At 42.9% G+C, this 15812-nt stretch overlaps 1 protein-coding gene across 1 annotated transcript in view; it reads right to left on the reverse strand.

Annotated features, from left to right (window-relative positions):
* The window catches only part of Tgfbr3 (transforming growth factor beta receptor 3), a 184029-nt gene that overhangs the window by 67880 nt on the left and 100337 nt on the right, over window positions 1-15812 (reverse strand). The window contains exon 4 of the mRNA XM_006985830.4: window positions 5355-5492. Coding sequence (XP_006985892.2) covers window positions 5355-5492 — 138 coding nt within the window. The remainder of the gene's footprint in view (window positions 1-5354; window positions 5493-15812) is intronic.

Consider the following 15812-nt stretch of genomic DNA (forward strand, 5'->3'; position numbering starts at 1 on the left):
CTTGGACTGAGGGTCAAGGGATCATCCTCTCTCCAAGGCAGTTCTTGGCCCACTGAGGTCTCAGTTTCTATGGAGCCTCTGGGCTACTCGAGTGCTTGGAGAAACACTTCATGTTCAGACAGACTGAACCCTTGGTTTTCTATCATCACAAAGATTGTGATATGGAGGAGGGACCCTAACTCATTACAGGCACTGGGGAGAAGGGGGGTTTCACAGCTTATAAGCCAGCTCAAACCACCTGTGGTACCCTGATCTGGCTGAGCACCGGATGTCTGCCGACTACCCAAGCCATGGAGAATGAGCAGACAGAAGGCCAAAGGAAGCAGAGCTTGAGTGTCCAGGGATTTCAATTAGTAACTTGTCCCACAGCTGCCTCTCCCTCTGAAATGTCCTTACATGGAATTAACTCTAAATAAGGTTGGTGTTTTAAGTCGTATACTAAAATTATCTTCTTCATTAGTGTATTTTCAACTAATAGTCAAATGGAGTTCTTACAGCTCACAAAGTAAATAAATAATAACAAAGATAATTTCCTTTAAATCTCGCAGAGTGGCCGACCACAGAATCCAACAACAGTAAGCAAACTGCAGTGTGTGTGGCCACAGTGTGCATGGAACCCACAGCCCAGAGAAATGGAACTTTAAATCCGGAGCCATCCAACAGTTACTTCACACTGTCCAATGTTCGTTTAACATCTTTCCCAAGTACTCACTGCTCTGACGATTACAGCAGAAACAGCAAATGTTAGTGAACTTAGCAGTGGCGGGGCTGCACTCAACATTTTATATGCTACTTCCTCACATCAAGATAGTGTTTGCTTCTACAGTGTACGACTGCCATTACCCCAAATTACAGCCGGGAAAAGTCAGGTCTGCAGAGACTGATCTTCTCAATTACTGCCTGGACCACAGCTGTCTAGGCAGAGCCTCTGTTCACCACGTCATCTGCTGTCATCCTGGCTACCGTGGTGGTAACTGCTTTCCAGAAACTCCCAAGGACCTGAAAGGTGCTAAGTGCAAGAATTGGATTTGAAATTGTTCCTTTGGTTCTGGGAATCGAACACAGGGCCTTATGCCTGCTGTGTAAGTGTTCCACCTAACCAAGGGCTCTCTTTCCCCTTTTCAGAAAGTTTGAGAAAGGGCCTAAGTTGACCAAACCAGCTTTGGCTTTACTAAATAGCTGAGTATTTGTGATTCTCCTGCCTCAGCCTCCAGAGTAGCTGGGATTACAGGCCTGTGCCACCAACCTCGGCTTAGAGTTTTTTAAATTGATCAGCTATGCATGGGTAGTTTCTACAGCACTGGACCACTGTATGCAGAGTAAATGTGTATATGACTTTGTAAGAGCCTTCTGCCTATCACAAATACGTTTAATTACAGAGGGCTGGTGTGACTGAGTATGAAGGCAGAAACTCAGCACATGTGCTGTAGAGTGGTCCTCCTAACTTAGGTTTCAATCCAAGCCCTGCCAGAAATTAGCCTAGTGATTTGGGCCAGAGTTAAGCCTCTAAATCATCTGTAGAAAGGAGTTACCCTGGGGCTATAGTAAGAAAAAAATGAGATAAAGTATTTAAAGCCCTTGGTGCGACTCCTGAAAGGCACTGGGTACTAAATCAAAGTAATAATATCAACAGCAGCCACTAATTACCATGGCTCTAGTCCTCTAAATGTGAAACAGCAAGATTTTTAAGTCTTTTTTAAAAAGCTGCCAGACATGGTGATGGTGCATGCCTTTAATGTCAGCACTCAGGAGGCAGAGGACTAAAATCCCTGTGAGTTCAAGACCACCTTGGTCTACAAAATGTACACAGTGAGCTCTTGTCTCCACAAAAAGGCACAGTTAGGTCTGGTAAGCTGGCTCAGTGAGTAAGAGCATCTTCCACCACACTTGTGACCTGAGCCAATCCCCGGGACCGCACAGAGGAAGGAGCAAAATGGAACGACTCCCACAGGCTGTTCTCTTACTATCACATGCTTCCTATGGTGTGCATAACATGTAAAATAAACTAGACATTTCTAATGTCAAGGCACAAATTAACCTCTCAATATTTCACCATATATATGTATGGATGGATAGATAGATGTATGTATAGATAGACAGATAGACAGACAGCAGACAGGCAGGCAGATAGATAGAAAGAAAGAAAGATAGATAGATAGATAGATAGATAGATAGATAGATAGATAGATAGATAGATGGATGATAGAAGATAAGATGAAGTTGGGCAGTGGTGGCGCATGCCTTTAATCCCAGTACTCGGGAGACAGAGCCATGTAGATCTCTGTGAGTTCGAGGTCAGCCTGGTCTACAGAGAGAGATTCAGGACAGGCACCAAAACTACACAGAGAAACCCTGTCTTGAAAACAAACAAACAAATAAATAAATAAGATGATAGCGATGTCAAATGCTTCCTTTTGAAATTGCTTTAAATGTACAGCAGAATGGTAAGCATCCTACAGAAGACTCCAGTTTTCTCTGACTAGAGCCACAGCTTTTCACAGCCCACGTGGACTTTCTCCAAACTGTTTACCCCTTACCACCAAGCCTGTTCCTGAGGAAGGGCATCTCCTTACTACAGTGCAGCTATCAAAGACAAGAAATAAGGGTTGATACTTGAGTCAACGAGCTGAGTTCTAACTTCACCTGCCGTGCCCAACCTACCCCGCAGCAAGATCACCTGGTTCTTTTTTGTTTGTTTTATTCAGCCTAGGATGGTCTCCAGTCTTTCTTGGCTTTTCATGATTCACTTTTTAAAAATATTTTTTAAATTTTATAAACTTTATTATAAGAAAAAGCCTTGCAAGCTAAAAAAAAAATTCAAAGACAAAAATTAATCAGACACATTGTCTATACATCTCAAAGAACTTCTATGCAGTTTGAATGGTGATTCTGAAGCCATGGAGCTCCACATAGGACCTTACACCCTCACTATCAAGTCTATGCTTATGCACCTACACACGATGAAAAACAAAAACTCCATGGCAGCATTAGAACCAGAAAACCAATTAACTTTATATCCTCATTCATAACTGCCATCATTATCTGCATTCAGTCCTTCCTCATCTCGATATGCAGTCTTTTTTCCCCTCTCTTTCCTAGATGTTATACTGTACCACATGTACCTTGGTTTACATATAGACATATATTATTGGCTAGATTCTGTATATTTTTTTCCTGGGATTGTGTGACTCACTTTTTTAGAAAAGTTTTTTAAAAATTGTTTTATTTTATTTTATGTGTGATGATTGTTTTACCCCAATGCATGTCTATGTACCACATGCATGTCTGGTGCCCATGAAGATCAGATGAAGACATCAGGTTCCCTGGGACTGGAGTTAACATGGGTACTGGGAATTGAACAGCAGCCAGTGTTCTGAACCTCAGAGCCATCTCTTCAACCCTGTAAGACTCACTTTTTAGAGAACTGGCTAGTTCTATAGGATATTGCTCCATTTGGTTCTGTCCAATGTTTCATCATTATTAGATCCAGACGACACACGTTTCTGGCAGTATCGAAACATAAGGTGTGCTGGCTGATTTCAGGCCAACTTGACTCAATCTAGAGTTATCTAAAAGGATGGAACCACAATGGAGAAAATGTTCCAGAAGATCTAGCTATAGGGAATTTTCTTAACCAGTGATTGATGGGTGAGGGCCAAGCCCATTATAGGTGATGCCATCCCTAGGCTAGGGATCCTGGGTTCTATAAGAAAGCAGGCTAAGCAAGCTATGGGGAGCAAGCAGTAAACAACACCCCTCCATGGTCTGTGCATCAGCTCCTGCCTCCATGTTTCTGTCCTGTTTAAGTTCCTGTCCTGACTTCCTTTGATGATGAACAGTGATATGGCAGTGTAAACCAAATAAACTCTTTCCTCCTCATGTTGCTTTGGTCATGGTGTTTCATCACAGCAATATTAACCCTGACTAAGACATGAGGGATGCTTTGTTCTTTCTCATTTACAGACATACAGTGTCTATCTGCTCCATGATGGTGTCGTTAATTCTGATCACTTACTTAAAGCACTCTTGAGGATTCCCCAGTGTCTATAGTTGCAATTTTCTTCTCTAATTAATAAATATAATTTGTGGGAAAAGTATTTCAAGAGTATCTGAACATACTGTCAAAATCTCTCCTCTTTCAGTAACATCAGTAACATTGGACCTAACATCTGTTAAAGATTCTTGTCTGATCAATTTACACCATGATGGTTGCAAAATGATATTCTAACTCCATCATTTCTTCCATATGTATTTAATAATTAGCATTTTACTACAGATAAGAGCTACCCACTCTCCTATTTTACACACCTATTCTATATGGATCCTCACTTGATTCGGCAGATACCCTCATGTGGTTAAAAATGTCCTTCAAATGCAAGTGACAAGAAACCACAGACTGTACTAGAGTGGCAAAGTTGGTCCATTGGGCAAGAGGTCTCTGCTTACAGGTAAGGTCTGGGGAGCCTGGGGCTCTGCAGTCAGGACAGCATGAGGCCTCCACACTGACTGTGAGAGATTACCCCCGAGCTGCAGCATGGCTGCTCATCAGACATGATATCACACCCCAAACATTTCATCCCAACAACCCATCTATTTCTCCACAACTAGCAAAGTCGAATGTTCTGGCAGACTCCAAGGGACATGATTTACAAATAGTAGGTAATATTTGGACCAGTCTGCAAGAGCTGGGCTCCAGCTTTTTTAAAAAATAAAATACAAATGACTTCATGCTTGGAGCACAGTGTGTCACTTTGTCAACAAACAGTTCCTCATATCAGAAATTAGGCCTGAGTTATATACAAACAGAAATGGGCCTGTGTGTATTTATTTTGTGGCCAGAGACCACACACCAAAGGCCATTTACAGCTTTGATAGTACTCTTAATGCCACAAGGCGGAAGGGGACACCAAGACTTAGGCCACACAGAGTATGACATCGAGTCCTGCACCACTGTGCAAACGAGACCCGACTCAGCCTCCACAGAACACATGCTGGCATCTGCTTTCTGTGAATTCTTTCCTATGCCATCCAAATACACACACACACACACACACACACACACACACACACACACGCGCGCGCGCGCGCACGCACACACACACACAAAAGTGCACCACCCTTTGGTATCACTTTAATGAAAAGAATTGTTTTTTCAAAAAGCTTGGCAAACTGGGCATGCTATACACAACTATAATCCCAGCACTCAGGACTCCAAGACAGAAGAACTGAGTGTTGGAATCCAGTCTCAGTTACATAGCAAAATATTGCCCTAAGGAACAAAAAGTCTTGCAAAAACTGAGAGTCATTATGACCTTGCACTGGGAGCATCTCAGGAAAGGGTGTTGAGCACTTACCAAGAAAACTCTTGGGACGCTGGTGGCCAGTCTCTCTGCCTTCACGTGCCAGACCAGGGGCTGTGGGGAGTTGAGCAGGAACACAACAGGCTTGTGGTGAATGTGCACTGTGGAAATGGGGTTCAGATGCAGCGTAACCTAGGAGGCAACAGAAAGCCAGGAGAGAGCTTAGCACTGCCTTCCCAGCACCCACAGCACCCAGACCCTTCACAACTCACTGCCAGGAGTGCCACGAGACGGCACAAATCCATGCATATGACGCCATACAAGGTTGAGCTAAGAGCTGCTGGTGCCCAGCCACTGTTTGACTACCTAGGGGCTGTGTCATATAGCCAGTCCCACTAATCTAAACTAAAGCATGGCTCGCCCACAAAGGATGGAACAAAGTAAACACCACGCATTCGTTTACCCCAAACTGGTAACACCGGAATAACAATTACCTTCCCTCCGGGATTCCTTATCCTCCAACCCAGAAAACTAAGCTGAAATCACAGAACAGAATCCTCCAGGGGCGAGTTCCTCCCCTGGGCCCATGCAGAAGGGACTTTCTTCTCTCCCAGGTGACATCCAATCTCTACAAAGTCAGGTGAGCTCTGCCAAAGGAACCTGCTGAGAGGGCAGAGGGGCTGCCTGGGGAGCTGCCTTCCTCCTGCTGCTGCTAGCACAAAGGGGATTTCCAAAGACAGGAAGCCCAGAGATCAGACAGAATAAACAGTGATGATATACAGCCTCTGGGGAAAAGAAAACTGAGGTGCTAGAGACGGCTCAGTGGTTAGCGGCACTTACTGCTCCTGCAGAGAACCAGAGCGTGGTTCCCAGCACCTACGTGGTGTGGCAGCTCTCCACCCCCTGTAGCTGCGCTCCAGAGGATCCAGTGCCCTCCTCTGGCCTCCGATGGCCCCTGCACACATCTGAGTTAGTACCCCCACCAGAGCACAGCATAAAAACGCGACTGCTTGAATCTTCTCCGTGGCTGCTGACATACTTTCGTCTCTGCCCTCTTTCAAGGGACAACCAAGAACCAATGTTGTGTATTGTTTGAGTGCCCAAGCTATGGATAAATAAAGCGCCAAGCTTTTCTTATTTTCCATAGCCCATGCCTTAGCTTATAGTAAGCACATTCTAAATGCCAGTAGAATATTTCAATTCTCCATTTCTTGATGCTGCAAATCATGTTACTCTACAAATTGTTTGCATATTGTGGTGGCCCACAGAGGCTTCCTAGTGAGACCTCACTCAAGGTCAGAGAATCTGAGCTTGTTTAACCCAGCAGGGCTACATAATAGGACGATTTGGCCATGGGCGTGTTTACCAGGTATTTTGAAGGGTCTATACTTGGCTGTATGGTGTGCTTTGATCTTGGAAGGGGGAGGTCTTTTGCCTCTCCCCTTGGCATATTATAAAAAAAGCCCTTTTGAATAAAGCTCTGGGCTGTTGGGTATTGACCCAGGGCCCTCCTGAAACTATCTTGTGTCTCTCTTTCTTATCTTCTCTTTCTATCTTTCTACCTAATATTTCCTCATTCCTCTCTCCTCTACCTAAGAACCCTCTGAAAGGTGGGAACAGGTCGGAGCTGGACTCCAGCAGATTCCCACAGCACATTTACTAATAATTTAATAATAGTATTACTTGCTAACTATTGAGTGTGTCTGTCTTAATTTCCAAAACAGACTACACAAAAACGATGCATCTTGAATTGAGTACTGTTTTCAGTGTGCTGCAGGCAGCAACACTCACTGTGGTCAATCTGTAAATGTAGATGTAACCCAAATGATGAAAAAAGAGGCTGAAGAAACGGCTAAGTTCAAAGGGGTTTAGCTAGTTAATTTGCAGCAAAATACAAAAACTCAAGCAATTCTCAAACTGTCAGGAGCTATTTCTGTACACAGGACCATTTTTAGACTTGGAGTAAGCACGGCACCAAATCAAAGTCCTAAATGAACTGTGATGTCAGCCACAGCTACAGCAAAATAATGTGTCCCTTGGTTGTTCAGACACATAGCACACTCTGGAGTCACTGTCTTCATCTAGAAACAAACAGATTGATAACCACTAGAAACAAGAGATGCCACTGAAGCAGAGCAGAGGCAGATATCGAGACTGCAGCACTCCCTGAAAGCAGAGATGCATGGGACAGGGGAAAGCACGCTATGAAGAGGGAGAGCAGGAGGTGCAGCATCCACAGCATCCGCACTTGCAAACTACAAAGCTTCCCAGGATCTCCCTAACAGCGAGTGGTCGCACAGGGTGTCCCTGTTGGCTCACTGAGAACCATTAAGGCCCAAAGAATAGCAACTGTCATCTCCAGGGACATCAAGGCTTTCCCTCCTGTGCAGCCAATCCTGAAGCATACACTTTCTCTTAAAGCTCCTAAATATGCAAAAGCTTAGCTCAAAATGTATAAAATCAACAAATACACATCTCAAATGAACAAGAATCTTTTTAAGCTTATGAAATGAGATGATTTATGAAACAGATATTGGTGCTCGGGTCCAAAGTTTCCCAGATGGTCTAAGTGTCGAGGCCTGGCTCCGACAATCAAGGAAAGATTTCTAAGAAGCTTAGCTCTGAGTTTTCCTGGAAACGGCTCCTTCTTCAATATGTGGCCATGTCTGGCCAAGATGAATCTCTGACTCTGGCACAGATGTCCCAGGCAAAGTCCCAAAGCCATTTGGCAAAGAAGAATTCACACTATGGTTGGGAAATTAAAAGAAAAATACTCAATACTGCTTCCCCCCCCCCCCCATTTGGCAGGCATAAAGAGTCCCATGAGCCCAGGCTAACCTAATTCTCAGAAGCCTTCCTCTCCCTTTTTCTCCACCTGAGTAAACTTCACAGAAGGGAGGATGCAGACAACCAGAAGCCAGTAAAAGCAGGAAGAAATAAAAGCCCCTCAGAATGTGAGGAGAACACAGGCCAAACATCTGAAAGACCCCTGGCTAAATTGTCTAATTTCTTGTAGGCTGAAAAACAGAAAAGAAAACCAAAAAGGTAGAAAAATGAAAACTTTTAGGATCACTTATAGCTTAGAAATAACAATAATTGCAAACCAGATGTGGTAATAATGCACAACTGTAATCCAGCACTTGGGAGACTGAGGCAGGGGGATCAAAGGTTTAAGCTACCATCCGACAAATAAAAAAAAAAATAATCCTGAAAAAGTTTTTATAGTTAGAGTATCCTTGGTAGTCTAGAGAAAAGAGCCGAGGCAAACTGCAACAAAGACTATCCCTTGGAGAAATCTGACAGGCAGTATGCAACAATCTCTAAGAAAACCAAACAGTAGTTTGAAGACTTCACCCTCAATTCTTTAACCAATTCACACAGGAAAATACACACAAAGCTGAGTGTTATGAGCTTCAAAAGGGAACTCAATGTGGGGCTGATGTGAGCTGGGAAGGCTAAGCAGATTGGCAGAAGCTCCTGTGAAAGAATTCTGTAATCAGGGTTTGATAATCTTTGGTACACACTGCATTTGAGAACACACTAAAGTATGGGCCCTCTCTTCCTATGCGCACAAAATAGCCACAGCACAGAAAACTTTGCAACAATGTGAAAGAAACGCACCTAGAAGGGGGGCGGGGACAAGAGCAGGAAAATTCTAATGAAGAAAACAGAGACAATTAGGCTTTGTCTTATTGAACTAAGGCAGTTGCGTCTGCTTTTGAGAGGTCACAACTCAGATTAGTGTCTAGAGTTTCTGTTCTCTCCTCACTTTGTACTCACTCTTCATGAAGCCCAGAGCTCCTGCTCTATTCTTAGGTGTGTCAAACCGCACTGAACGGTCCATGATCCTAGTGACATGAGAAAGTGCAAGCAACTCTAGTCTGTCACACCTCCCTGATCCTCTACACGGAGGGATGCCAGCTGGTCTATCCATTCTGTAGCACCTACCTGCACTGAGGTCATCTGTGTACAAACATTCCAGATGCAGTTTTATACAGAGACTCAAAGCAGAGCTGAGAGCATCCTTGGGGACCCTGCACACCTTCAGGGAGCCTCGGAGTGGAAGAACATTTCTTGCCTCCTGTTTGGGAGATGTGTCCTGATCCATACTCGTCAGACGAGGACAAGGATGACGTCCCTGACTCCTGAGATGGAGAAACCATCTCTGTTTTCTTTCTCCTTCCTTCCTTCCTTCCTTCCTTCCTTCCTTCCTTCCTTCCTTCCTTCCTTCCTTCCTTCCTTCCTCCCTCCCTTCCTTCCTTTCCTTCCCACCTTCCTTCCTTTGGGGGAGGGGAGGTCAAACTATGTAGTCCAGGCTGGCCTTGAACTCACATACAACAATCCTCCTGCCTCAGCCTCCTGAGTATTGAGATTTCTGGTATGTGACCAATGCCCACCTGGCTTCTTCATTTTCTAAAGATTACACTTGCTAAGAAAATGCAATGTACATTTTTTTCAAATTCTGTAAGTCATTATGAAAATAAACTATGTATTTACAGGTAGATGAAACTTACTCTTTATGGAAAGATGCCATAGAAAAGTTGTTTTGAATTTCCTGGAATTCATAGTCTACATGCAAGACATTCCTATCATAGAGGTTTTCAAAGGATCTCTTATTAGTAAGACCCCACCCCTCAACTCCTAGGGTTTGTTAAAACAAAGCAACAGTAACTGATGTGTAAGTCTAACAGTTGTCCAATCTTGCTAACGTGTCACTGAGGTTTTCTTCCAACATTTCTGAGTCTTAGACTAGCCTCCAGCCCCACGTGGACCCATGAAGCAATGAAGTCATTTAAAACTCATCCCAGGAGACTTCTGTTATCTAAAACCAAACCAAGTAATGTTCTGAAATGGATGATTCAATAATCAAATTATACTAGAGATAAGAACTCCAGCAGTTCTTCTAACCAAGATCTGTAAATCAGGGGATGCTCTGGACATCCCTCATTTGTCCCCTCTGCAGAGAGGAGGAGGCATCACCAACAGTGTTGGTGACTGAAACCCCCTGAATCTTCTCTTCCCGGTACTTGGATGTTACACAGAGAGACAGAGGTACATAACTGTTTCAAGACATCAAGGGACCACGGCTGAACTCAGATTTTACTTATATTTGGGCAATAATACTTTCAGGAACTCAATTATGATTCCCCAAATGGTTCTGAAATATGTACCTGATTGCTTGGAAAGGAAACTGTATTTAGCTAATCAACGCTAGAATGTTTTAAAGGGTCTTTCAGTCTGAGGAACTCTGACAGCTGACATTGTAATTGTCATGCTTACCCTCCACCATTTGGGAACTGGTATAAAAAGATCCCTTAAAACATTCTTAGAAGGGTAGATTTAGAGTATTGTTTTTTAAAAAAGTCTCTTAGAAATTATTTTACTCTGAATTTCTAAAGAACAAGAATTTCTAAAGAATTAGTTGGTCCTGAATTCAAGGTATCCAAACCTCTGAGTGTTCCCACCCTATCCCAGGGAATTATGGGACCATCCTCCCCCTCTAGGGAAGATCTGAAGTCAAAGACTTCACACTGCATGGCAGATGGCATGACATCAAGTTTTCTCTGGTGGTTTGTCTTGAAGCCACTTACTGAGCTGAGAGGAACATTGTCAGTGAATTCCCAACTAACCCCTTCCCCCAACAAGGACATGACTCTGGATTCCCTGGGAGCGTCTTAAAATAATCTAATACAGTAACACAAAAGGAAAAAAACCTAAAGTCTGCAATTTGATGCAGAAATAAGTCTGCCTCTTCTGCTCTGTGTTTTGAATGCCCTGGAAAAATACTGGGAGCTAAATTTGGGGTGGGGGTGAGGGACTAGAACGCACATAAACAGAACAGTATTTATGAAACTACAGGTCATGACCCTATGAAGGGGTCCTGGGAGCTTCACACAGGGAGTCCAGGGACCCTGGACCTCCCTTCCCGGGAAGCCTATGGTTCAACGACTGTAGGGAAAGGGGCAGAGAACGGGGAGACTCTTGGTGTAGGTACGCTCTGCTGTGAGGATACATCTGGGGCCTTCAGCAAGCTACAGTCACAGCAAATCCAAGGACACTTTTCCGTTGTCCTTCAGTATGAAGCATAGGCTGTGTAGACAGTCTACTGTGTCACTAACATATCAAGGTCATGTAGGCTTCTGGTTTAAAGTACACAACAGCCATGTCCCCAGACAGACGCCCCAGACACCCTTCCCTCTCTTCAGGCAGAGCTGGAACGTTCCACAGGACACTGCAGATGTTTGGCTCCTCTGTCTCACTGTGAAACCCTCAGAGTAAATCATTCAAGGGCAAAAATGGAATCATGTTCAGTTCTGCAGCCTTGTGCCTAGTGCAAGGCCAGACATCTAGGAAGAGATCAAAAAGGGTTTAAAAAAATGAATACAAGGAACCATAAATAAATTTCATCAATAAAATTAATGAAATGTGACTCCCATAATGGTCATGAGGTCATATTGTCTTGATTTTTCTGGCCAAAAGAGGGAAGGCACCTCATCAAGAGAACATTTCACTATCAAGTACAACTTGAACCTTAAAACAGGGTCGAGATAAACAAACAGATCCCAACTACCAAAACAAGCACTGGGGGCTGCTGGGCTATGAACTGGAGCCACAACTGGTCAATTCCAAAGACAAACATCCATGGGGTACCCAGCCCAAGCAATCAAACTACAATACAGTTCCTACACCCAAGGCTCAGCAAGCATGGCAGAAAGATTGCAAGAGCTGAAGGATCAGGAAATCTGCTGTGAGATCCCATCTTCTACACACCATACGGAAACGACACCCATGAAATTGCTGCAATATGGCTACCTAAACACACCCTGAAGAATGATGCATCACCAGTTGGCATCCCAACATGAGTGGGGGAACTTTCATGGGGCCCCACCCCTAGATGAAGAGCTATAAACAATGACTGCTGAGAGGTGGAGCATCAGCCTTCCAGAGGGATGAGTTGCCAAACTGGTTATCCGGTACCAAGTAGCCAACCATAAAAACACATACATGCAAGCAGAACTAAATGGACACGTATGTGTGTATGTGTGTGTTTGTGTATGCAAAACAGCAATACAGAAAAAGAGACCATGGATTTGAGGGGGAGTAGGGAGCATGAAAAGGGTTGGGGGAAGGGCAGGAAGAGGGAAATCATGTAATGTTTTAATTAAAAATAAAAAGTGAAAAGTTTATCTTTCACAGTTACATAAAATATGTAAAACACCCAAAATACCTTTAGTATGTATTGTGCTTCTTAAGGTTAGGTAACAAAATAAAGAGGTTTTTTTCCAGATGTTCCACTGTCCTTTGGAGGCACAGAATCTGTTTTGCACCTTGGCATTGAGGTGGATTGAAACAGCTAGAAATGAAGTGTAAGGAAACGGAAGGAGCTTGGTATTTGCACACTGACAGAAGAGGAAATGCCCATTTCTCGTCATCTGTTTAATCGTCTCTGACACACTTCATGAGCACACTTGGTCTAACCTGTGCTGTCGCCAACACTGATGGATAGCAGTGCTCTACATAATGTGCAGTATGTCAGTGTGCTTCAATTCATACTTTTAAAATCGGCATGAAATGGTTTTTCTATCTATCTGTCTAGTAAATGAGTATTTTGACAGCAGAGTCTCAGTAACAGCCTACGTGTCCTGACTACACAGAACACGGTCACGTAAACAGAGTCACTGGTGGGGGTGGTCGCTAGAAGATGATTTGCAGGAACCCAGCTCCACATAGCCTGATGCTGGAGTAACCACCTTAGAGTTAGTAACAGAAAGACCACAAAATACAGCGGTATTCGGGCAGTGACATCGGAGGATGACATTTGGATTCTCTGGGGCTAAAGTACCATCTCAGAAACCCTATCAACCTGAAAGTGGTTAGGAAACTCGTGCTGGTCCTAGGAAAACCTCAAGGATTCTGTGTTCTGGTTTCCTTTGAAAATGTAACAAAAACAATCCCTGGTCTGGGAGGGCAATCTGATCCAGTCAGGTTATGGCTTTCAGGAAATGTTCTAGAGGAGCTTGAGTCTCGGTGTTATGCGATCTTTCTTAAGACGGAGAAAGAGTAACCTGGAGTTCCAAAGTTGTTTATCGGTTTGGGCAGCATTTCCTAGTAAACATCATCTTCTTTGACCAAATGCCTCAGTTTCCTTTTAGAAGCACTCAGATGGCTACTTTTGTGGTTAGAATGTGAAATGTTTCCCCACAGACTCCTGTGTTTGAATAGTCTGCCCGGTGGGAAAGTTTCAGAACGTTCTAGAACCTTCGTGAGGTAAACAGGGCCTTGCTGGAGAAGTGGGCCACTGGGAATGGAGAGTTCGCAGCCTGGCCCCACATCCTGTCCGCTCTTTCTTCCTGACAGAATTCATGAACAACCACCTCACACTTCTGCCGCAATGGATGTCGCCTCTCAAACTGGGAGGCAGTTCCCTCCCTTAAGTTACTTCAGGTCAGGTATCCAGTGAAACACCAGAGCCCATTACTTTTAACCGCTTTCCTCCACATAAGCCCTGAGTATATCTGTATCCCAGGTCCAAGGAGGGTAGAGACGGGAGTTTCCTATGTCCCAGCCTAGCTGGGAAAACACAGGCCCTAAGTTCAGGAAGAGACCCTGCCTCAAACAAATAAATGGAGAATGATAGACCAGAATGCCTCTTCTGGCACAAGGACCCATCAACACATACAAATAAACACACACACACACACACACACACACACACACACACACACACACACACACAATCTTCTCTCAGTAATTGTTAATGACTGAAAAGAAAAAAGATAAGAAGAAAGAACAAGCACAAGACTTACACCATGGGAAGTTGAGCTATGCACATTTCTTTGCAGGTAAACAGAAGTGAAGGCCAGGGCAGCAACAGCCTTTAACTTCAGAATGAAATGTGTAAACTGAACACACACCATTTGATTTCCGAGTTATATGACTAAAATAAGACATTCCTTTCTGAGCCACAAAAGCACAGGAGGCCGGTCAAATCTATATGTGTATACACGTAGACCAACTTAAATTCTACTATATAATTTATAATCCTGAGAATTTGTGACTGTGTAACAGAAAAAAAAGAGATGTCAATTATCTTTCAAGCAAATAATTAAAATATTTTCTTCCTATATTTGAAAATGGAAAATATAAGGTTCTACTTAACATTTGGCAACTCTATGCCAAACTTTTATTCTACACATTGTGTCAAATTCTCATATTTAAGATAAGCTTCATTTTTTTTGCTACCTCCCTAACTGCAAAATATATTTTAAGAACTTCAACTTTTAAATATTTTTAAAATTTGCAGGCCAGGCGGTAGTGGCACATGCCTTTAATCCCAGCACTCGGGAAGTAGAGACAGGTGGATCTCTGTGAGTTCAAGGCCAGCCTGGGCTACAGAGCAAGATCCAGGAAAGGTGCAAAGCTACACAAAGAAATCCTGTCTCAAAAAACAAAACAAAACAAAACAAAAACCAATTGCATTTAAACAATGTGTGTTTTATAAAATGAGCCGATGATACCTTTTGTTTACTCAATGTGATAAATGTGGGAAGCATTTGAATATTTGACTGAGATGCTAACGCTGAGATTTTGAAATATTTTGAAATAGATTTTGAAACTATTGCAAAGGTTTGGTTTCCCATATAAATAGATAAGCTCCAAGCTAACTCTTTTGTAATGTGTCTCCAAGGGTTTTCTAATATTACCAAAAACTGGAAGGTCCTAAAAATGTCAAGATTGTACTCCTTAAGCCATTTTATGATTCAGTCGGATTCTAAGGGTTTATATCAACGGCTGCTGCTCTTCTGTTTCTAATCTTCAGTAAGACTAATATATGACTCTGCCTCTAATTAATACTTTGAAAATACCACTAATAAGCAGAAATTAGAGCCCAAACAGGAAAAGTAGAAATGGGAGTATCAGTTGTGTTACAAACATTTAAACCTTGATTATAAATTTAAACACTATAGTTAGTAGGATTTTGTAGAAGCAACTCAAATTCTCTATGTGTGATCTTCAGATAGAAAAAAAAAAAGATTAGATTGACAACATGAAAATCTCCCTTTTAAAACGTGACTTGAAATAATTAAAATATAGCATTGCCCATGCAATTATAAACGACTATTTAGTCATAAAAAGAGAAGATGTATTGGCATGTGATACAACATGGATGAACCTCAGAGACATCACATGAAGTAAAACACACCAGACAGAAAATGCTATAAAGCTGCATGTTTACATTTTAACAAAATGCCCAGAACCAGTGAATCCATGGAAATAGAAACCAGATTGGAAGCTGCAGACCCTGGGGAATAGAGGAATGAGGAGTTACTGGCATGGGGCTTCTTTTTGATGATCACCCTAGTTGCACAACACTGTAAATACACAAACATCACTGAACTGCACACTTCAAAATGGCTAAAATGCCTATATTAACCAGGGTTCCCCAGAGAAACATAAACACGTCACAGATAAGACCCCAGTCTCAGGGCTGTGACAGAAACCACACTTGGA

The sequence above is a fragment of the Peromyscus maniculatus genome, chromosome 10 (assembly GCF_049852395.1).
Source record: "Peromyscus maniculatus bairdii isolate BWxNUB_F1_BW_parent chromosome 10, HU_Pman_BW_mat_3.1, whole genome shotgun sequence".
In the NCBI taxonomy this organism is placed as follows: domain Eukaryota; kingdom Metazoa; phylum Chordata; class Mammalia; order Rodentia; family Cricetidae; genus Peromyscus; species Peromyscus maniculatus.